General features: G+C 39.9%; 1 protein-coding gene across 1 annotated transcript in view; it reads right to left on the reverse strand.

The window, feature by feature from the left end:
* Positions 1-290: 290 nt before the first annotated feature.
* ARL15 (ADP ribosylation factor like GTPase 15) overlaps positions 291-24,383 on the reverse strand; it is a 455,769-nt gene continuing 431,676 nt past the window's right edge. Inside the window, exon 5 of the mRNA XM_033179558.1 lies at positions 291-1,201. Within this exon, the coding sequence (XP_033035449.1) occupies positions 1,049-1,201 (153 nt within the window). The 3' untranslated portion in view covers positions 291-1,048. The remainder of the gene's footprint in view (positions 1,202-24,383) is intronic.

Consider the following 24,383-nt stretch of genomic DNA (forward strand, 5'->3'; position numbering starts at 1 on the left):
GGGCGCGGTGGCTCAAGCCTGTAATCCCAGCACTTTGGGAGGCCAAGACGGGCGGATCACGAGGTCAGGAGATGGAGACCATCCTGGCTAACACGGTGAAACCCCGTCTCTACTAAAAAATACAAAAAGCTAGCCGGGCGAGGTGGCGGGCGCCTGTAGTCCCAGCTACTCGGGAGGCTGAGGCAGGAGAATGGCGTGAACCCGGGAGGCGGAGCTTGCAGTGAGCTGAGATCCAGCCACTGCACTCCAGCCCGGGCGACAGAGCGAGACTCCGTCTCAAAAAAAAAAATTTGAAGACTCGACTCAGTCAAATGCAGTCTGTGATGCATGCATTGTACCTAAGTTTCCTCTAACTGTTCTCAGAAACTGAAACAATGTCTTTGCTCTTAAAAGAGAGGAGACTTCAGATATAATCAAGAAAACATTATGCAACTTGTCTCTTAAGCTCTTCAGAGCTAATTTTACTATGGCAGGATATTCCTTCCTGATAAGGGGATAATTAAGTTTTTGATGCTCATTTTTCTCTCATAGTCTATAAGTTCAGTATACAAAAAATAATAATGATAATAATAAAAGTAAGATAAAATAAAACAAAACGCCCAAGAGATCTTGAAAATAATATACATATTTTGTGGAGTCCCAGTCACATAATACTCCACTCCCAAACCCAGAAAAAAGGATCAAGGTCTTGTGAGTCTTTTTGAGTTCTTCAAAAGGGATTTGATTTCCATAAGCCATGAACTCCATCCGTTTTAGCATAGAGTATAGAAGAGATGCTTAGAACAACAGAAGGAAGAGACATGCGGTGAAGATAATTAGTGGTAAACAGAGAATAAATTCTCTCTCAGTAGTGTGTGCTTGACGTTAATGCCGATGATAATTCATCTGATCTACAGAATATTCACTTTAATAGAGAGACGAGAGTCTGAAATGACCAGAGAAAAATAGATACTGAAGCCAATATAGTCTTGATACCAAAATAAAATTAAAATGAGAAACTAACATGGTAGGTTCAAGGCCTTTGGGAGCCTGTTTTCTTTGCCAGATTTCACATTCTTATAGCTTCATGGTCTTTTTCTTCTAACAAATTAATCAGCTGAGAGAAGCTGTCTTTCAGTGCATCCATGTCGTCCAGTGAGCAGGGCTGTAGAATCCAGCGTTTTCCACGTGCAAGTGGTTCAAGTTCAAAATATTTTTTGATCTTAAGAGGAAAAAATAAAGATAAATAGGTTATTAATCATATCAGAAACTTTCTCATATCAAAATTCTGAGGGACAAAGTAGGGGAATTTTAAGGTGGAATTTATATGAACTGTGATGCCTATGACTTTGCAGTGTGGATGTCTGTTCACAGCTGTTGTTATAATGTGGGTTATATATTGTGACCTGGGAGTGTTTTCTTTAGAGGTGAATGATCTGCATGCAAGCCACCATTCCACCCATACATTTAGCAGCATGGGAAGTCTGATGAAGTCGGAGAAAAAATTATTTGCACTATGGCACTAGGTAAGACACACTGCAGATACCAAAAGATTCAATTTAATCAAAATAATTAGCAGAGTAGCTTTCACTATCTCACCTTGCTGACTTATTAAATTGGTGATGACTTACAGTATGTACTATATTGGTTACTCAAGACGCAATTATTTTGATCATCAAGCACATAACACAACAAGAATCTAATTTAAATAATCTTTTTCTCTTTCTCTCTTAAATTTCTAGTATCTGTTTCTGGGACATGATAGCGTGTTTTCTAGGAAAGGATAGAAACTGCGTGTATGTATGTATATACAAACTTACATAAATTTACATATATGAATACAATCGTCTAGTTTTTTTTTTTTTTTTCTTTTTCAGTCCTGAATTTTCTGGGATGGAAAAAGCAAGAACTTATAACAGGTATGTGCTTAAAAACCTGTTCAATTAATAACCAGTCGGCCAGGTGTGGTGGCTCATGCCTGTAATCTCAGCATTTTGGGAGGCCGAGGCGGGTGGATCACGAGGTCAGAAGATCGAGACCATCCTGGCTAACAGGGTGAAACCCCATCTCTACTAAAAAAAATACAAGGCCGGGCGCGGTGGCTCAAGCCTGTAATCCTAGCACTTTGGGAGGCCGAGACGGGCGGATCACGAGGTCAGGAGATCGAGACCATCCTGACTAACACGGTGAAACCCCGTCTCTACTAAAAAAAAGCTACAAAAAACTAGCCGGGCGAGGTGGCGGCGCCTGTAGTCCCAGCTACTCGGGAGGCTGAGGCAGGAGAATGGCGTGAACCCGGGAGGCGGAGCTTGCAGTGAGCTGAGATCCGGCCACAGCACTCCAGCCTGGGTGACAGCGCGAGACTCCGTCTCAAAAAAAAAAAAAAAAAAAAAAACAAAAAATTTAGCCGGGCGTGGTGGTGGGCGTCTGTAGTCCCAGCTACTTGGGAGGCTGAGGCAGGAGAATGGCATGAACCTGGGAGGTGGAGCTTGTAGTGAGCCGAGATCGTGCCACTGCACTACAGCCTGGGCGACAGAGTGAGACTCTGTCTCAAAATAAAATAAAATAATAAAAAATAAAAAGCCACAAGTCACTCTTACTATATTGGCCAGCATATTGACTAATGGCATTTAGTATTACCAATTCCTGGCTGTGAATAAATAGGAAATTATTATGGCTTCTAGAAGTATTGATGATCTTCTCTCAAAAGGTATCATAAAACACAAAATTCAGGAAGCTCCCCACTCATACACACTGTATCATACAAAACTAGAACATTATATTTATTGCCCAGCAAGGTTTTACATAACATCAAGCACAGTCAGTAGCAACATCAAAAGAGACACTGTTCAAAGATGCTCTTGGCTAGCAAATTTCATTCAATCTCATGTGTCATGAAAAATTCCAGTGTCTTACCTTAGTCAATACTTGACCTAGAAAAAAAAAGTATCTCCAGTTTAAATGCCATACTCAAATACGGTTTTATTTTGCCAGTACCAGTGCAGACTACTGTTTGTTGACAGTAGAAATATGCCATCCAAATTGGTATTAATATGTTTGTACATTTTTTCATATAAGCCAGAAGACATATATCTCTCTATATAAGAAATACTAAGCCATTATGCTAATTTAGGAACCAGAAATATGCTAACATTTTATAGTTCAAGTGTGTCCAAAAAGTCTTCTTATCAATGTCCGCAAGTTCATAATAAACACTAATTTTCTTTTTTTTTTTTTTTTTTTTGAGGCGGAGTCTCGCTCTGTCGCCCGGACTGAGTGCAGTGGCCGGATCTCAGCTCACTGCAAGCTCCGCCTCCTGGGTTTACGCCATTCTCTGCCTCAGCCTCCCGAGTAGCTGGGACTACAGGCGCCCGCCACCTCGCCCGGCTAGTTTTTGTATTTTTAGTAGAGACGGGGTTTCACCGTGTTAGCCAGGATGGTCTCGATCTCCTGACCTCGTGATCCGCCCGTCTCGGCCTCCCAAAGTGCTGGGATTACAGGCTTGAGCCACCGCGCCCGGCCAATAAACACTAATTTTCAAAAAAACCTGTGAGAATTACAAGATCCTCATTAATTCTGATTCTGAAGATTATGAGCATCTCATTTGCAGATCAGAAAATGGGAACACAACTTCAGAACAATTTTTTGCCCGAGGTATTTTATAAATCATGTTAAGAGGATTCTTTTTTCTTTTTTCTTTAAGATAGGGTCTCACTCTGTCACCCAGGCTGGGGTGCAATGCTATGAACACAGCTCACTGCAGCCTGGACCTCCCAGGCTTGGGCGATTCTTCCGCCTTAGTCTCCCGAGTAGCTGGGACCATAAGTGCATGCCACAACACCTGGATAATTTTTAAAAAATCTTCTGTAGAGGTGGGGTCTAACCGTGTTGCCTAGGGTGGTCTTGAACTCCTAAGCTCAGGAGCTTCTGCCACCTCAGCCTCCAAAAGTGTTGGGATTATAGGTGTGAGCTACCATGCCCAGCTTTAAGAGAATTCTTGTTTACTGAAAACACAAACTCCATTCTTTTAGCTTGTTTTCTTTAGGGCACTGAAAACAATTGACATCCAAGACAATCTGAAATTCCTGGTGCAAAGACCAGTATCAGAGACCAACCCAACCCTGCAGAGGGAAGAACTGCCAGTTAGCTGAGCAGGGGGCCATTGGCCAACAGGGGAAAAAAAAGTAGGGAGGAGGGACTGGTAGGGAACCCTGGCTAAGTCCACCCTTAGAAGGAGGTGGGGGCTGCTCCAAAGAGCTGAAAATCAGAGCTGTTGGTCTTGTTGCTTCTGCCACAATGTAAGGCTGCAGGTTGTGTCACCAAGCTCAGAAATTGGGACCACTGTGCTTATGATGCAATCTAGTATTTGATCAATAATGCTTCCCATCAGATGAAGTATGCAACATCCAAAATCTACTACATAAAGGAAGTTGTGCCCTTGCTACATTTTATAAACCCAAATCCAAAAGGACAGCATTTTAAGTATTGCTAATGACTGAGAAAAGGGCTGGTCATAAGAAATTCAATAACATTAAAATAATAATTGATAATAACAGGAAGGCATCTCATTAACAATACTTCCTCTGAGTGGTTAATTTAAAAATCATACATAATTGATCCTGGTAGCATATTTACAGTTAATTTGAAAACAATGTTGGATTAAAATAATCACAAAGTATATCAGTAACATGTGATATTTTACAATACCTACCAGACATAAAACAGTGAAGTTTAGCTATCTGTTAAAGGTTGGTTTCTAGGCAACTGAAAATATAGTCTATCACACAGGCACACATGGAAGATAATACAGATGTCTAAAGGTAGACATGCTTCAGAAGTTGTTCCTGCTGAATACTAAACATGAGAACAAAGTGGAAGTTACAATGACAGAGTGGTCATCAGATAAAGGGGCCTAGTGGTGTTAAGCTAACAAATATGGCTGGGTAACTTGAGATTTTCAGATCCATAACCTAAGTGGGTATCTAACGCTGCCATATTCACTCCACTGGCATCCACAGGATTCCACACAACTCTACATTTATGATATCAATTTATAAACAAGTTTTGCCATTTCACTAATATTTAAGTACAGTGAGTGACTGTTGCTGGAACATTTATTAGCTTTTCATTACTTGGAATTTCATGTTTCTAAAAACAAATACTGTGGTACAGAGAGGAGAAGATGAGGACTTTATGTTCTAATTCCGACTTTTTTTTAGCATGACTTTTTTTTTTTTTTGACAGAGTTTCACTCTTGTTGCCCAGGCTGAAGTGTAATGGAGCAGTCTCGGCTCACTGCAACCTCTGCCTCCTGGGTTCAAGTGATTCTCCTGTCTCAGCTTCCCAAGAAGCTGAGATTACAGGTGCCTGCCACCAGGCCCAGCTAATTTCCGTATTTTTAGTAGAGACGGGTTTTACCATGTTGGCCAGGCTGGTCTTGAACTCTGACCTCAGGACAATCTACCAACCTTGGCCTTCCAAAGTGTTGGGATTACAGGCCCGAGCCGCCATGCCTGGCCTAGGATAACATTTTTATTTTGTTATCTTACATTGATCTGATCTGAACTTCAAATTTTACTTTCCCTATATTATTACAGTAACAATTACAGTCACATTTGAATTGTTCACCATTGCTTTTTTGTCTTTATATATGTTGATGTATACATTTTAAAGAATAGTGTTTAACTTTGAACAACGTAAGTCATATACTTAACATCTGACATTATTATTAAGGTTTAAAAAAAAAAAAACTGCCTGTGATGCAAGGATCTATTTTTTATGATGGACATACATTTTTTTAAGGTCATTTACTTATCAAAATGAACATTTTAAAAATGACTGAAGAGAACATGAACCTAAGTCTTTTGACTACTTTATCTGTTGCTGAACTAGCATGGTTAAGTGAAAACTTCTTGAATAAGGAGATAGTGATTGTTTCACATTGGCCTTTGGAGACGACACTTGGGAGAATGACATCAGAATACAGCTGTCTGACAACCTGTGGTCATTTAGCTATTTTCAGGATAGCCACAGAGAGTGGGCATTTATTAGTAGCCATGTGTCCACCCTAGAGATAGGAAAACAAAGCTACCACCAGCAGCCAACCTATTTTAGCCCTGTCACCAGAGCCTTTCTCCACTCATGCCACTGCCGGCTGATTGGCATGACTGCATTCCATTATTCACACATCGCATTGACTGTAAAGTCCCAATATAACAGAGACAACTCGGCACCATCTCACTGTTGCTAATGTTTGTAGCAGCTGTTAAACCTGAGAGACGTTACATAGCACCGGAGACCCATTCGTTGGGTAGGAGATGTCCTTTCTGTTTCCTTGAGTAGTAAAATCACAGTATCATCCTTTCCTAGTTCCAGGATCTCTAATGGGGTAACGATGCTCTCTGATTTCCCTATCATGCCCTTACCTGAGATTCTAAATTTTGACTTCCAGTTCTTGCCAACTTGGTGTGACTAAATTTCTAGAAGGCATGTGAACAGTTTTGAACTTCAATAACAGGTCTTTCCTTTTTAAAAACCTGCAAACTTCATTTTATTTCTAATGGTAGGCTGCTTGTTTTTCCTCTGTTTGTTATTAAACCAATAGTGTGTGCCCAGAGTTGACCTAGTTTTCCTGTAAGCACTCTGGGGAGCAGGGGGACAGAGCAGTCCAGGAAGGGTTTACTTAGTGTTTGTGTGTGAAAGAGAGTCAGGTTCTCAGCTCAGATATTTATAAACAGAGCTTTGACCCACAAGAACGTGTTGTGAGACATGGAGAGCCAGGGTGTGTGACAGTTCCTTACTGCGTGGGACTCTGCTCTGCATCATAGAATACACCACCCCTAGTTCTACTGAGTTAAATGCCATTGGCAACAACCAGTCATTGCTAAAACTGAAAACAACCTGCACCCTCCCAAGCCCAACACATTCCCTGGGGGGTCCTGTCCGTTGGGAACTGCTGCTCTTGCCATGTGAAATACAGGTACCTCTCACCCTGTATGGGGCCATTAGCTTATTTTTTCTGCATAGTCACCACTGGAGATGGCAGCTGGATATCTGCTTTCCCACTCTCCCCCAGATGCCCCGCTACACACAATGCCTATGTTCCCTCTGTGAAAAACTAGTGGATTATAACTGACCCTTCTAAAGCCTGCGAGGCAGTTGTGGTGGGGTGAGGATCTATCTAAGGAGCTTTGGAAAGTTTTGACCTAAAAGTTGGCTTCCCATAACTTCATTCACTCAGCTGCTCTGTCCTGAACGAGACTGTGGAGAGTGTGGGAAGGCAGCTCGGGTGCCAGCACTCCAGGTGCCAACAAACCGGGCTCCACTGAGGACAGAATGCTGCAAACTGAAAACAAAACAACAACCGCAATGGCCTGAGAAGAGCACTGTCCTCATCATTTGTATTATAAGAGTACAAGGTTTTCCCCCATGGGCTTTTTAGTGATCATAAAAGACTGTTTAATACTGCACAGTTTACTAAGGGCTTTTTCACTTATTTATAGCCCTTGGACTTACTTCCACTGGAAGGCAGAAAAGCAATGGATTCCAGTAAAGAGGGATATGATTACTTAGACTAGTTCTTAAATCACAGAACTCAATTTGAATAAAAAGTATCTGGATAGAAGACTATTAAAATAAACTTTAAAAATAAAGGCACATTCTTTCTTTATCTCTGGAAAAGGAACCAGGTCTCATGAAGGAGTCTAGGCTGACAACTTTAGCTCCTTCAGACTGATAGTGATAAGTCAGCTAATGAAGATGACTGAGTGAGTAATCAAACCAAATACAAAAGGCCAGGAAAAAGAAGTACAACTGTGGGATGTGACAGGGAGAAGGGAAAGCTGGAAGATGATACAAGAGAACCTGACTGTTAACTGTCTCGAACCACGTGGAGCTATTACTGCTTTCTTGTAAGTTTAAATACACAGTGTCCATTGCATAGCCTGTATTTTTCAGAGATCTATAGGAATCATGGTTTTGAGATGGATTCACATTGTTCTGTTATTTATTATTATTATTACTTTTTTTTTTTTTTTAATTTAAGAAATAGGCCCTTGCTCTGTCGCCCAGGCTAGCGTGCAGTGGCACAATCATAGCTCACTTCAGCTTCGAACTCCTGGGCTCAGGCAATCCTCCCACCTGAGTCTCCTAAGTAGCTGGGACTACAGAAGTGTGGCATTATGCCCAGCTAATTTATTTTTTATTTTTTGTAGAGACATTATCTCATTTTTTTCAGGCTGGTCTTGAACTCCTGGCTTTAAGTGATCCTCCTGCCTTGGGTTCCAAAATGCTGGAATTACAGGTATGAGCTACTGTGCCCTGCCTATACTGGTTTTAAACTCTCTGGTAAAAGTATGGTCTTGCTCCAATTAATAGGATGCTAAAAGAGACTGAATGGAGGCAAAATTTTGTAAGACCTTTTCCATGACTGTTACAAAGAGAATGGGACTTTCCTTGTCTATGTCCTAGCACCTTTCTTTAATCACTAGAGTAGATAGACCTATTGTGTGAACATGTCACATTGGGGGAAAATACTTGCATTGAAATTTTTCTCAGTGGTATGGTGGGGTCCATTGATATAGGGCTGGCAATAGCTGATTGGGTGCATTCTCCTTCCAACTCCGGGTACACGGATGTCAAATTGTACAAGTCATGAACGTGGCCATGGTTTGAGTATTTATACCATAGAAACCTGCGAGTACAACAAATCAGGACTTTTTTTCTTTTTAAAGAATTACATTTAGGCTGGGCATGGTGGCTCATGTCTGTAATCTCAGCACTTTGGGAGGCCTAGGCGGGCAGATCACGAGGTCAGGAGATCGAGACCATCCTGGCTAACACGGTGAAACCTTGTCTCTACTAAAAATACAAAAAAATTAGCCGGGCGTGGTGGCGGGCGCCTGTAGTCTCAGCTACTCGGGAGGCTGAGGCAGGAGAATGGCGTGAATCTGGGAGGCGGAGCTTGCAGTGAGCCGAGATCACACCACTGCACTCCAGCCTGGGCAACAAAGCCAGACTCCATCTCAAAAAAAAAAGTTACATTTACCATCACACTACTGAGTGTATACATCTTGTATGTGTATTTGCAAAAGGGCCCTCCCGCTTTGCTGCCTTCATTACAGAGGCTCATGAAGCCGGCTTAACTGGGTAACCTTCAACAAAGTCAGAGAAAGCCATGCCCATGCCATGGCTTCAGGACAGGGTCTGGAGATAAAGTGGCAGGGCATCATTAAGATTCTTCAGAGTGCATTCTTGGCAGCTTGTTCAAAGAAAGGTTAGTTTAGAGAGCAGCACCAGCTGTTCCTCTTTTCATTGCAGGATTTTGAAATCCTTAGAAAGGTACTAAATATGTCATTCAAGGCAGAAATAAATGATACAAATAAAAAACCAATTTGCAACAGTCCCCCAAATATTATAACACAGAATGGATATTATTTACTTTTTACTGAGTGCTTAATAAGGACCTGAAAATGATGACTTGATGTTAACTAATATCACAATACTACTTTGGGAGTGCATATTTATTTCAAAAAGACAGTAAGTATAAAAGCATAGTTCTCATAAGATGCTTCTTTCTTAAGGATACTAAAGTTCAGTGCAGCCTACCTGAATAATTGAAAACCAGACAAATAACTGCAAGCAATCACCTGTAACTGAGCCTCGCTCTTACTATAAATCTTCTTCCCCAGTCAGTAACCTCTGCTATGTATACGGTGTTATTTGTTGTGATGATAATTGTGTAGAAACCCAGTCTTCCAAGGCATGGGAGAACTCAGTATGTCCCAGAATAGCCAAACAAAATGATCCCATTAGCTTTGGTGGTAGGACCTAGGATCCGGAAAACATTCTCGTTTTTGCTTAATCTGACTACCAGGAAGTATAGAGCAAACATGTCTTTTTTCTTTTAATTATTATTTTTGGTATACCTTAGGGGCTTGTTTTATTCTTCTATCCAACAGGCTGACTTGTAGATAACCACTGTGAGAGGCACAGTTATGTATGGGTGCTTCTTGCCTTCAGGGCCTAATGAAAGACATCCAGTATTCCCATATCTGTACCCTTCTCTACTCCAGTTATTCTATCAGGCCTTCTACAGCCTGAGGGATTCCTGCATCCAGCCCTTTGCTCCAATGACTGCTTCCAACCCAAGGCTCCTCCATCCACAGGTGGAAAGGATCAGCCTATAAATACTCTCTCATCTTTTAAGACCAAGCTGACGTCCTCCTATCACCTCAAAGGGATCACTTATTATATAGAAGCAACTTTTGAATTATATAGAAGGTGTCTTAGTCGCAGAGGCCATCGTTGGTTGCCTCCCCATCACCCAGGCACCATAAATTCCCTGTAAATAAAGTTTTATTAGAACTCAGCATACTCATTTACTTAAAGTATTATCTATGGCTGCTTTCACGCTACAGTGGCTAAGTTGAGTAATTGCCACAGAGATGGTATGTCCCACACGGCCTAGAATATTTACTACCTAGCCCTTTACAGAAAATAAAAAGTCAATCCCTGGCCTAAAGCATTCTGCAGCCTTCTGCTTTGTCTAGCAGGGAGGCCCAAGGAGTGCTTGGGAGGAGCCTGGGGCATCAGGCTTCCTGTGCCTCAGTTTGACCTCAAATTGCTAGACTTCCTCTTCCCTGCTTTAGTTCACACTTTAGTGGGACAGAGGATTTGGGTTTTCCAGCTTGGCCGGGCTCCAGTTACGACTTCAGATGCTTTGAATTGTAGCCAAGCTGGCAGCAGGGTCATCTCTCATTAAAGAAAGCCATATTTTATTTCCTCTCTGTGTTTAGCCTGTGTTTCTTTCCTGTATGTAGAGACTTGTTAAAGACCACAAGAACAAGCCAGGGCACAGGAAGTTTTCTTACCAACTCCCCTAGTACTGCTCCCCGTTAGGCATGTGATCAGTGACCTGTTAGTTTGAGGCTTTTGGTGCCCTTGAGGATGACTTTTGGTGTACAGCAATACTAGTTATTGTTACTTTGCAGTTTTGAAAAGGAATATACAGTTTGTTAAATTTACAACATCTGAAGCCTAGCTTTTCCTCAAGTTTTTATGTTACACTTAAAAATTTTAATATTCTATCTACATAGCTTTTCAATTTTAACAATTACATTTATGGTGTCTTTGAATACTCTTTAGGTCCATTTATAAACTAAGTTCATTTTTAACTTCATTTTATAATTCCATTTGTAAGTTTAATATGTTCAGTTTTCTTTTTAAGCATTTCAGCTGTTTAACAATCAAAACATCCTCAAGTGGTGGAGAATCTTAAATTTTTTTCCATGAATTTTATAAATTCAATGACTCTCAAGTTCTGGTACATTCTAAATTAGAATCACAAAGAGAATCTACCAGTTTGATCTATGTGTAACATATACTTCAAATGAAAGTATTAATACTGTGGGGTTAATTATTTTATCACTTTAATTTTAATTTGTAATTTTTTTTTTTTTGAGACAAGAGTCTTGCTCTGTCACCCAGGCTGGAGTGCCATGGCACCATGTCAGCTTGCTGCAACCTCCACCTCCCGGGTTCAAGTGATTCTCGTGCCTCAGCCAACCGAGTAGCTGGGCTTATAGGTGTGCACTGCCATGCCCCGCTAATTTTGGTATTTTTGGTAGAGACAGGCTTTTAATGTGTTGGCTAGGCTGGTGTTGAACTCCTGACCTCAAGTGATCCGCCTGCCTCAGCCTCCCAAAGTGCTGGGATTACAGGCGTGAGTCATGACGCCCAGCCTATTTAATCATTTTTATACTCTTAATGTTAAATCTTCCAGGGTAAAAAGGTAAATCTTCCTTTTCATTAAGGAAACAATTTGCCATCCCAAATGAAAGGGGTTATAATTCCACATAACTTGAGGTTCCTATCTAATTGAACTTGGGTTGGGATTGGTTTCCTTTTTTTCAGACGGAGTCTCGCTCTGTCGCCCAGGCTAGATTGCCATGGCGTGATCTCGGCTCCCTGCAAGCTCCGCCTCCCGGGTTCACGCCATTCTCCTGCCGCAGTCTCCGGAGTAGCTCGGACTACAGGTGCCTGCCACCATGCCCGGCTCATTTTTTTTTTTTTTTTGAGACGGAGTCTGGCTCTGTCGCCCAGGCCTGAGTGCAGTGGCGCGATCTCGGCTCACTGCAAGCTTCGCCTCCCGGGTTCACGCCATTCTCCTGCCTCAGCCTCCCGAGTAGCTGGGACTACAGGCTCCCGCCACCACACCCTGCTAATTTTTTGTATTTTTAGTAAGAGACAGGGTTTCACCGTGTTCGCCAGGATGGTCTCGATCTCCTGACCTCGTGATCCGCCCGCCTAGGCCTCCCAAAGTGCTGGGATTACAGGGGTGAGCCACTGCACCCGGCCTGAACTTGGGTTGGTTTTCAATCAAAATTTTTGGGGATACTCATTGACAAGTCAGCCCTTTCAAAAAATAGTTATTGTAACAACTCTTTGAAAATTTCGGTCTTCAAAGGGGGTTGTTTGCTGCTGGATACAAGTTATCATTACCTACTTCACTGTCTACTCACAGAAGTGTTACTCCTGCCTAAGATTCTAGGTAATTTCTTCCACTACTTGGTTGGACTTTATGTTTCTTTAGCACATGTTTTACTATCTTTCCATCTTGCTCTACAGATATTCCATGTTCTTTTACTGATAATTTGCATACTATAAAATTCATCCTTTTAAAGCATACAATTCAGTTGCTTTTAGCATATTCACAGGGTTGTGCAACCATCATCACCATCTAATTCCAGAACATTTCTGTCATTTAAAGAAAAACACCTGAACCATTAATAGTCATCCTCCAATTACGCTTTCCTTCAGCCTTTAGCAACCACTACTCTACTTTGTTTCTTTATGGATTTGCCTATTCTGGACATTTCATATAGATCAAGTCATGTAATATGTGGTCTTTTGTGTCTAGCTTCTTTCACTTAACACAATGTTTTCAATGTTCATCCACATTGTAGTATGTATCAGTACTTCATCCCTTTTTATGGCTGAATAATATTCCCCTGTGTGGATATATCCCATTCTGTTTATCCATTTATTGGTTGATGAACATTTAGGCTGGTTCTACTTTTTGGCTATTATAAATAATGCTGCTTTTTATGAGCAGTTTTGTGTAAACGCATGTTTTCATTTCTTTTGGGTATATATCTAGGGATGGAATTCCTGGGTCATGTGTTAAATCTATGTTGTCAAATGCTTTTCCTGCATTTGACATGATCTATTAGCATGTCTGTATGATTGTTATCTTATAGTCTATTAATATAATGTGTTGCACTGATTTTTGTATGTTGAAACAACTTTATATCTTGAAATAAACTATGCTTGATTATCATATATATAATTCTCTTTTATATGTTGCTGGATTCATTTGTTAGTACAGTTGATCCCTGAACAACATGGGGGTTGGGGTGTTGACAGCCACACAGTCGAAAATCCACGTATAATTTTTAAGTCACCCAAAACTTAACTACTAATAGCCTACTGTTCACTGGAAGCCTTGCCAACTACACATATTTTGTAATTGTAAAAGGGGATCATTATAAACTTCTTCACTGTCTTCATGTTAAGTAGGCTGAGGGGAGGAAGAAGAAGAGAGGTTGGTCTTGCTATGGTGGCAGAGGCAGAAGAAAATCTGCATATAAGCGGGCCCACACAGTTCAAACTCATGCTGTTCAAGGGTCAACTGTATTGGTTGAGAGAGTTTTGCATCTATATTCACAAGGAATATTGGTCTTTAACTTTTTTTGTAATGTCTTTAGTTTTGGTATATAGTAATCAAAGTGGCATGAGTTGGGAAGCATTCCCTCCTCTTCTATTTTTTGGAACTGCTTGAGAATTGGTAAATATTCTTTAAATGTTTGGTAGAATTCAGCAGTGAAGCAAGGGTCCTGGGCTTTTCTGATGGGAAGGGTAATTCAATGTTTTTACTTGTTTTAGGTCTAATTTTGATTTCTATTACTTCTTGAGTCAATATCAGTAGTTTGTACCCTTCTAGGAATTTCTACATTTAATCTAGATTATCTAATTATTTGGCAAACAATTTTTTTTTTTTTTTGTATGCCTTCATAGTCCTTTAAATTTCTTTTTTTTGGTTTGGCTTCTGCCCGCCCCCCGCTCTCCCCTCCATAACAGACCTCACTCTGTTGCCCAGGCTGGCGTACAGTGGCACTATCGTGGCTCACTGCAGCCTCAATCTTCCAGGCTCAGGTGATCCTCTCACCTCAGCCTTCTGAGTAGTGAGGACGACAGGTGTGTACCACCATGCCTGGCTAATTTTTGTATTTTTTTTGTAGAGATGGGGTTTCATCATGTTGCCCAGGCTGGTCTCGGACTCCTGGGCTGAAGCAATTCTCCTCTCTTGGCCTCCCAAAGTGCTGAGATTATAGGCATGAGCCACTGCACCCAGCCTGCCCCTTTTTATTTCTGCAAGGTTGGTAGTTGTGTCTCTTCTTTCAATCCTAATTTTAGTAATTTAAGTTTCCTTCATTTTTGCTTTGTTAGTTGATTAAAGATTTGTCAAATTGGCTGGGCGTGGTGGCTCACACCTGTAATCCCAGCACTTTGGGAGGCCGAGGCAGGTGGATAGCCTGAGGTCAGGACTTTGAGACATGGCCAACATGGTGAAACCCCATCTCTACTAAAAATACAAAAAATTAGCCAGATGTGGTAGTGCATGCCTGTAATCTCAGCTACGTGGGAGGCTGGGGCAGGAGAGTCGCTTGAACTTGGGAGGCAGAGATTGCAGTGAGCTGGGATCGTGCCATTGCACTGCAGCCTGGGTAACAGCGTGAAACTCTGTCTCAAAAACAGATTTGTCAATTTTATTGATCTTTCAAAAAAACTAACTTTTGGTATTATTGACTTTCTCTATTGTTTTCCTAATTTCTATTTCACTTATTTCTAGTGTAATCTTTATTATATTCTTTCTTCTGTTTGTTTTGGTTTATTTTGCTCTTTTTTCCCCTACTTTCCTAAGGTTGAACAAACATTTAATTTTAATGGCATTTTAAGAGCATTCTGTTAGACCTTACTCCCATATATATTATTATGTTTCAATTTCTAGCTTTTTTGATTGATTCAAGCAAATGAAGTTCTATATTATTTTCCTTGTTTTCTTATCTGGCACGGCTATACTTCTTATAGGTGTTAAAAATAAAATCCAGTTGGATTATGTCTCTCTCACATTTTGATTGTTTCCGTATTCAGAAGAGTTAATGACATATTCCAAGTTACAACAAGAAAAAATGTAAATGATCTGTTTTTCAATCAGCAGATAGGACTTCTAACCTTACAAATCAGGAACAGAAGAGTCCTCCTTACTTTTTTCTTCCCTACATCTATTTATCCAATTCTACATTTTGGAGTCCACTTGTAGCAACCACTTCTAGTGACAAATTACGAGTAACTGAATGTTGATGTTTGGTAGAATTAATTCAGCAACCCCTTCTAGTACCAAATTATCAGTAACTGAAGAGGCCTGTGGTTGACAGAAACAGAATGCCGAACTTAAACTGGCCTAAAAAGATGAAGAGGATTTATTTGTTTATAAAACTGAAATATCCCCTGCTACTGTGGGCCCAGTGGATTCAGAAGTTCATAAGGTCATCAAAGCTGAGGTTCAGTTTCTAGGTAGCTTCTGCAGGATACAAATGCTGAAACATAGCTGATACATGAAGAAATAGCCAAGAAAACTGCAGAAAAATAGGTGTGACTGAACCACAAATCCCTGAATCAAGCTATGCCAAAGGCCTGCAATCCATGAGCTTTTTAGTTATAGGAATGATTATACTCTCCTTATAACAGGCATTATAAATAATTACTGTATAAATTAATGGGTTAGGCTATCAAGACTCAATGCAGATGAAGCATCTCCACAAGTCTCTGGTGAACTTCATTTTCAGTTACAGCATAATCCAGACTTGGATAATTATCCCTATTTTTTTCATGTGTATGAGTTCTCAGTTCCTTGAGGGCATAGACAATAAAAAAAAATTTTGTATTCTCTAGCGTTCTCAATATAATATGAGACACAAAGAGGATACTTATTTGAAAAAATAGATTTAAAGAGCTGAGCTACAATGAAAAAGACAATAAAATAAGTACTATATTTCATTCCATGTTAAAATGTTAGTAAAAGAAGAAAATTGAAGATTGGAGAGAAGTTACCAGTCTTCCCGATTAATCAAGCCAAGATTTCATGAAGGAGGTGGGATTTTACATGAAGAGTTTCAAAACTGTAGATCTAATTGGTTCAAATGATTACACATATGCCTACGGGCAGCTGCAATGAATCGTGTTGCAAACAGCAAAGTAAACAACCTATCCTGGAAAAGAGAACCACTCCAGAAATCTCAAGACCCACATAGGACACTTATGTTTTGAGCTATTCCTTTAATCTGTGTCCAAACAAAGCATCTAATTCTTATTTCAGAGAATGGAAAGCTCTGACATATGTAAAAAGAGAAGCATCAGTACACTTGTCTTTGCATGCAGGTGCAAGCAACAGACTTCTCAATACCGTATATAACATAGTCATTAATTACAGAGGCAGCCAGGTTCAAGAGCACATCATGTTCTCTTCCTTTTTCTCCTCTCCTCCTCTCCTTCCTTTCTGTCAATCATTTCCATTCCACTCTTGCAAAACAGCATTCATTTTTGGTATCAAGTACTTTTAGGGTATTCTACTTGATTTTGTATCTTCTGTTTTGGGGTAATATGTGGTTATAATTTGACTTCACTTCAAGAAAGCAAATATTGTAAGTAGGAAGAAACCTTTTCAATGAAAACCTTTCTCCTGGCAACAGAATAAGGTTGTTTGAAGAGTCCTACCTATATGTCTGCAAGCTAACAAAGTATGTACTAGGCAGGAAAGGGAGTTAATGAGTGAAAGCCCCAAACACATATCAGAGACAACCAATTAGCTTGTCTGAAACACAGGCTTGTAAAGCTATCAGTATCTTATAAAATGGTCTGCTACACACGAGTAAAATGTTGTTTAAATGGCTTGCTTAACTAGATGCATTCACCATGAAATTGATTCTTTTAAGTTTTTTTTTTTTTTTAAACTTAATATCCATTAAGTGTGCATATTGAAACGGCTAGGCGGGTGGGTGGGTGGGTGCACATCCTGATATTACAAAGTGCAGGTTGAAGATATGAGTTCCGTATTTTATGAGCTTAAAAAGTATATGAAAAAGAAAAACAACTCATCATTACCAACAATTGTGTCTGCCTCAGTAACTGAAATGTTTCAATACAATTGGATTATTCCTCCTTTGCCTTGCTAAAAGCTTCAACTGGGATGGCTAGATGTGCTCTGAGGACATTCCAGTGCTGAGAATTTATGCTTTTGTGTTACAGCAAACAATGTTTTCCCACCATAGCCTTTGATTCTGCAAAATAGCATGAGAGGAAGAAGCCCCTGAGCCTGGTATTTTTCAAATCCAACATTTTCCTCGGAGTGAACATCAAATTACGTCCCTCTAAGACCTTACAAAACATTTGAGGTAACTTAACATTAGCTGACAAATGAACAATTCCCGATTCTATTTCACATCCTGAATTTTCTTAAAAATCTACTGTATATTTTAAAATGGATTTTTGGCCACACCTCATATTCAACTTTTTCTGTTATACAAGGCTCTGTGCCACAAATACACGACAAACAATTGCTACTTGATCAGACAACCAGGAGAACGTGATTTGATTTTGTCGAGTCTAGCTATTTTCCCTGCTTATCCAATATTGGCACCCCTTGTGCACTTTATTAAATTACTGTCAACTGGCCAACTCAAGGGATTCTCTGACTCAACAAAATATTAGGGAGAAATGTATTTTGTCAATGGTTACAGACTGTTAAAGGCACAAATACCTTTTAAAAACAGTTTCTATACACAAGGTTATTTGGCTTTTGTAATGGAATATATGTCCCCTGTCTCAATCTCGCAGCTGTCGGGTATGAAAAAACAACAGCAGTAGTAACAAAGCAAAACGTTAATATATGGAACCCAAATAAACATGTTTAATATTGGCCTTGTGGTACTATGGCAGCACTCTGTCCTAACAACGACAACATTTAGATGCTGGAGCAGATTCAAATTCTTGGGCCATAAACAGGAGACAGACAAATATGGCAAGCCACGCGTTGCTCTGCCACCAATGGAGGGTGCCAATGGCCCTGTCCAGATGCAGAGATATTCAAGGGATGTGCCTGTCAGCAGTTTGTCCTCTGGCTACAGCAAGAAGCCACCATGGAAACACCAGAAGGAAAAGAAAAAACAGGAAGGCATGCAGAACTAGGGGAAAGAGGGGCAGGGAGCTGAGGCAGAAAAAGCTGACAGAAGCCTCAATAGCACATCTGAGCAAGGACAACAGGTAACAAATGGGCTTGTAAGCAGGTACCATGTTAGTCATGGGAAGAGAATTTCTTTCCCTGCTGGCAATACAGTCAGGAGCCTAATATCCTGGCAACTGAGAAATATGAGCTTGGAAAGAGGCTTGCTGGCCGTCTAAAGAAAAACTAAGTGGTAATCCGTCCCGAGGAATTTTAGCCAAAAAATCCCACACAGGACTAGTTGAGCTCAGTATAAAGCCTGTGAAAGACATGTCTCAAGAACATTCTAATCAGACATGAAGAGAACACCAGAAATAAAGGTTCAAAAAGCCATTGACTGGGATTTACCACAGCATTGGGAGTGTGGCCTTGGGTCGTAATTGTCATCCATGACTAGTTAAAACACTAGTTCTAAACCAGGGAAAGGAAAGGCAACTGTACCTTCCCAGGGGACATTTGGTAACGTTTGGAGATTGTTTTGGTTGTCACAACAGGGGGTGGGGAAGCAGAGCAGGTGGTTACTACCGGTATCTAGTGGGTAGAGGCCAGGGAGACGTGGCTAACATCCTCCAATGCATACGGCAGCTTCCCCTCTTACCTCAACAAAAAATTATCTAGCCCGAAAGGTTAATAATGCCAAGATTGAAAAACCTTGCTCTGAACTGATCTTCTAAGGCAAAAATCAAAGAACAAATCCCTGTTAACAATTCAATCCACAGTTTAGCAGAACAAACCATCAGACTCACTCCCTGGAACCAGGAGGAGATTTAGAAAGTGGACTGAGACGGTAGACCAGGAGCTACGTCCAGGAGCATCACAGGTCGACAGCTCCTATTCTCCATGCTTCTTTCTGGCTCAAAATGAATAATCAGCAGCTCTTGGGGGGGGCCAAGTCAGTACAACAAATTGGGCTGAAACAAGTGTGCCAAGGAAGTAGCCACCTTTCACTCAGTCTACACAGTCACTGTTTTGGGCTCTGGGGATACAAAGGTGAACATAACAAGTCCTGGCCCTTATGGAGCTTACATGGTAGTCGGTGAGATTGACAGATATCAAGTAACTAAGTAAAGTCAGGTAGGAATAAGTGACATGAAGGAAAAGAAAGTACCACAGCAATAATAACATTTGCTATACAACTAATCTGAAGGAGGGACAGAAGGCAATATATGGGTTAAATATAAAGCAGCCATAGATAAGGACAAATCTATAGTTGGGTTCAAAACAATAGCGCATAGAGCTATGATAAAAGCTCTACTGATTAGTCTCCATCTAATCACCTCGGATCAACTGACTCTTCATTGTCCTAGACAAGACAAATGATTGACGTTGCCTACACAGTGAATGTTCGTGACATGCCACCCAGCATCATGGTAATTAGCTGGTGGATGTTGACAACTGGCGAGCTGCTTTTTAGTATGTCTGCTCATTTCCGTCCCTAGGTTGCTTCACAGCTCTCAAGATGGCAATCATATTTGTTATCAAGTAGTATAATTAAATGTGACACCAACAGATAAAATATGAACTTGAGAATTTCTATTTCTATGAAAAACTAAATGGAATGGTCCAAAGAACTTAATAAAGGTGAGTCACTAAAACCAAACTGCTATTGGACTGGATTTAGATAAAATAAGTACAAAGGACTGAGAGGGAAAGATGCAGATTGCTTCCCAAGTATCTTTAACTTATAGTTCCATTTTAAAGAAACAGAAGCTGAAAACTCATAGGTAATGGCTGCTTAATAAAAGAAATATAACACACAACTCTGATTAGTGGCCACACATTCAGATAAAAGGCCTTGGCCCAACATTAAAAGATTAGTACCTTTGGTATGTTTAAATTAAAATAAATTATTTAGGGGGTATGTGTGTGTGTGTGTGTGTGTGTGTGTGTGTGTGTGTGTGTATTTATTTATTTATTTTCAATGACTTCCCACTTCAACCGGTTCCTTTTATTTTAACCAGGCTGGAGTGCAGTGGCACAATCTTGGCTCACTGCAACCTCCACCTCCCGGGTCCAAGAAATTCTCTGCCTCATCCTCCCGAGTAGCTGGGATTACAGGCACTTGCCACCATGCCCAGCTAATTTTTGTATTTTCAGTAGAGATGGGGTTTTGCCATGTTGGCTAGCCTGGTCTCGAACTCCTGACCTCAGATGATCCGACTGCCTCGGCCTCCCAAAGTGCTGGGATTTACAGGTGTGAACCACCGTGCCTGGCCTTTTAGTTAGTTCTTGATTAACTATTCAACTACCAGTTCAGATCAGGCCAGATGAGTGGGCTTTTAACTTCATGTTCTGCTCTAAATTTCCAGTCACACTTTTCATCATGTCTGAATCAAAAGCATTCTCAGAGGGGAAGTCATTAACACCCACTTTCAGTCTGAAGTTTAGAGTGTTACATAAAAGCATGTCCACTGTCAGAATCAATACTAGTGTCTATCACCTCAAATCCTTTTTTGTGTGAGTCGAGTATAAATAAATAAAATTAAAATACTCAAATCCACACTCATGTGCACACCCCCACACTCCTACAGTTTCCTATAGAAATATACATCTCTATGAAAGCATATTATGGTTATAATTGAAAACCTTGTTACTAAATATAATGTTAGTTAAAATATTAAACATAATGTTATTCTGAATGTATTTGTAAAATATTTTCTAAATAGAACTTATTCTAATTTTCTAGACCCAGAACAGAAACAGAATTATATTATAAAGTATACCCACCAAGAAAATGTCCTGAGCTTTTCTTAGCCAATGCCCTGATTACAATCTTCCACACGACATTTCTTTAGAGAACAGGTAATCTTAGTGCTTTGCAGAATAGTCGTATTTTACCTTGAAATTATCATCTGTTTCTTTCCCACACTTATCAAATTCATTTTTCCTTTGGTAAAATGCCAATTCCAGAACAGCACTTAAAAACAAAAACCATATAATTCCAGTGCCTGACAAATGATAGCCTGTACCAATGATCTATTTTTAACTAGAAGTGTTAATAACAAAATAATACTAAAGGATACATGTAAATGGCATTTGCCTTTATGTGTTCACAAACTTACTTTTAGTTCCTGATACCCTGTCTTCATCACATTTAGCATAAGGGGACTTATATGTCAGAGTCCTTGAAATAGGGTTTGTAAATCTTAGGTGCCTAGTCACAGCATCTAATCCTTCACTGAAGAAAAGGAAAAGATGTGGCTCTAGAGAAATCAGGATTTCCTTGTCTGTTTGACTGTAGCTTCTCATCTATCCATACAACACATGTAACCTGCACACTTTTTAGCAAGTCAATTATAGCTTTCATAAAACATACGGAAATGCCGAAATCTCTTGCAGTCGCTGAAATACCTGAATTCTGACTTCACATATGAAGTCACAGACACCAAATATGTAGTAACCTACTTACAGGTTGAACTGCTGTTTGGTACCATAAGAAGGGACAACCTTCTGCCAATCTGATTTGATAAATCTTAAATGTATCTGGTAGGTTGCAGGGCTTGGATCAGTAACAAAAAGCATTGTACTATGGGATGGGGGTTTGACAGGTTCCAGCATGACCACTGGCCCTGTAAATCACCAAGATATGGTTTACCTCCTACAAAACCTGGGGAAAGAGAAAGAAATGGAAGCGATTAAGAGGTACAATATAATGGGGGGAAGTTCTGCACATGAGGTGGATGTGGAAGTGAACTGAACTCATTATTCTCTTTCTTGTTCCTCTCACTTTCTCACAAAGTATGTTATTAAGCAAAGGACTTATTCAAAGCACTAAAAGACATAACATATTAACTAACACTCATGGAGGAATCTAAAAGAGTTCCCTAAATGAGCAAATCACTCTGTCCTTATAGGCAAGTCTCAATTTGCAATGGCTTGCTATCTTAATGGTTTTAATGAAATATTATAAATTAGACTCATAGTTTAAAGAAATTCATTTGTGCTGCATCATAGATGTTTAAAAATATTTCTATATCTGCACAAAGCATAAAAAGCTCTCTGGAAAATCATGAAACCCTTGCACACTCAATATTCCTCCCCACCCCACTCCTTCCCATCTGCCAGCTGGGTTTCATTTTAAGAATTTCACACTGAATATAAAGTGCTATTTTGACCATGTGGCTCCAGAAATGTGAATTTATAGTCTATTCAGCTTGTACGCAGGTGATTGACAGAGAGGGGATTAACCAACTGGATGCGATGAAGCTGCCGCCTCTTCCTTCAGGTTACTCTAAGTTTCCATGCAAGGATGGCCATCCTTGCATGGAAACTTAGAGTAACCTGAAGGAAGAGGCTAGCAAGAAGTACAGCTTCCTAGCAGGGGACTTACTTTTCATTTAACATTTAACATGGCCACCAGACCTTGAAACTATTTTCTCCATGTTACTATTCCTCCTACATTCCATCCATTTTCCCATCTGTAAAATAGGAATACTGAAGTTGGCTTTCTTAGACATACCTTGTGGTGATGTCCTACTGATACATGATACATATCTATAATTACTGGTCTTCAGGTTTAAGAGTCAAGATTTTGACAAGTGTGTGTGTGTGAGCATGTATGTATCCGGTTTTCTTGGGTGGGGGGAGACTAGAGGGAATGGGCATGGAGAAGAAGGCTGAAAGGTTGGCTTAGAGTTCCTTAATATATTCTTACTCTCTGTGTGAGCAATGCCCGATAATTCAAATATGGAAGAGACCCTCTACACACAGTATTTCAGATATTGCTTTGGGCATCTAGAAATGTTTCAGATACCATTGCTATTTAAGATTGCCACATAAAGCAGTCCTATTTTTTCAACAGTTAACTATCTTGTTTCAGACTTCTCATCCTCAAGCATCATCACAGGCAAGAAAATGATGTCATAACTATAGACAATAGTCCCCCTTTACATACAGTTCGCTTTCCATGGTTTCATTTTCCTCAGTACAGTATAAAAAGATATTTTGAAAAACAGAAAGAGAGACCACATTCGTTTTCATTACAGCATGTAGTTACAATTATTTTATCATTAGTTACTATTGTTAATCTCTTACTGTGCCTAGTTTATAAATTAAACTTTATCATAGGCATGTATGTATAAGAAAAAAATAAAGTATCTATAATAGGCCTTCTGTATCCGTGGTTTCCACATCTGTGGATTCAACCAACTGTGGATTGAAAACACTGGAAAAAAAATTGACATGTACTGAACAGGTAACAATTTTTTTTCCCTCATCATTATTCCCTAAACAATAGAGCATAACTAGTTATGTAGCATTTACATTATATTAGGTATTATAAGGAATCAAGTGATAATTTAAAGTATATAGGAGGATATGCATAGGTAATATGCAAATACTACACCATTTTCTTTCACTGACTTGAGCATCCTCAGATTTTGTTATTTGAGACAGGTCTCAGAACAAATGCCCCATGGATACTGAGGGACAACTGTAAAGGGTTTGGTACTATCTATAGTTTCAGGCATCCACAGTGGGCCTTGGAGTGTATCCTCCGTCAATAAGGGGGGATCCACTTGTATTCAGATTTCAAAATGTTTCTTTTTTGCAACTTTAGGTCATGCTGTTCCTGGGATTCTGTACACTCACTAAATGCACAGGAAGTAATACCATAAACCAGATGACTTCCCTATTTGACAAAAGATCAATGAAAGGATATTCGAGTGTTGACTTTTGAGAAGGGTGTGTAGGATGTATTCAGATTTGATACTGTGACACTGGAGCTAGTCTCAAAATTAATGAGCGTATCTAAACCTGTATTATATACACAAAAGTTGGCATCGGATGGAAGATGACATCATTTGAAAAACACATGCTTATCATATCCCATCAAGTTTGGTCCTGTTCAGAACAGGAAAAGTTCCATTTATAGGTGGAGTCTTCGGCTTCTAAATTATTCAGGAGAGTAATAACAATGTTCCCCTCCCTTCCCTCAAGACAGAGCAAACAAACAAACAAGTACACTATAGAAAATCAATTATAATTAGGGGAAAATTGCTCCTGCTTGCCAGCAAAAATAAATATGGCTCCATTGAAAAAATCACTAATATTATACATTGAAGTT

Source organism: Trachypithecus francoisi, unplaced genomic scaffold (genome assembly GCF_009764315.1).
Source record: "Trachypithecus francoisi isolate TF-2019V2 unplaced genomic scaffold, Tfra_2.0 Lachesis_group2, whole genome shotgun sequence".
Classification (NCBI taxonomy): domain Eukaryota; kingdom Metazoa; phylum Chordata; class Mammalia; order Primates; family Cercopithecidae; genus Trachypithecus; species Trachypithecus francoisi.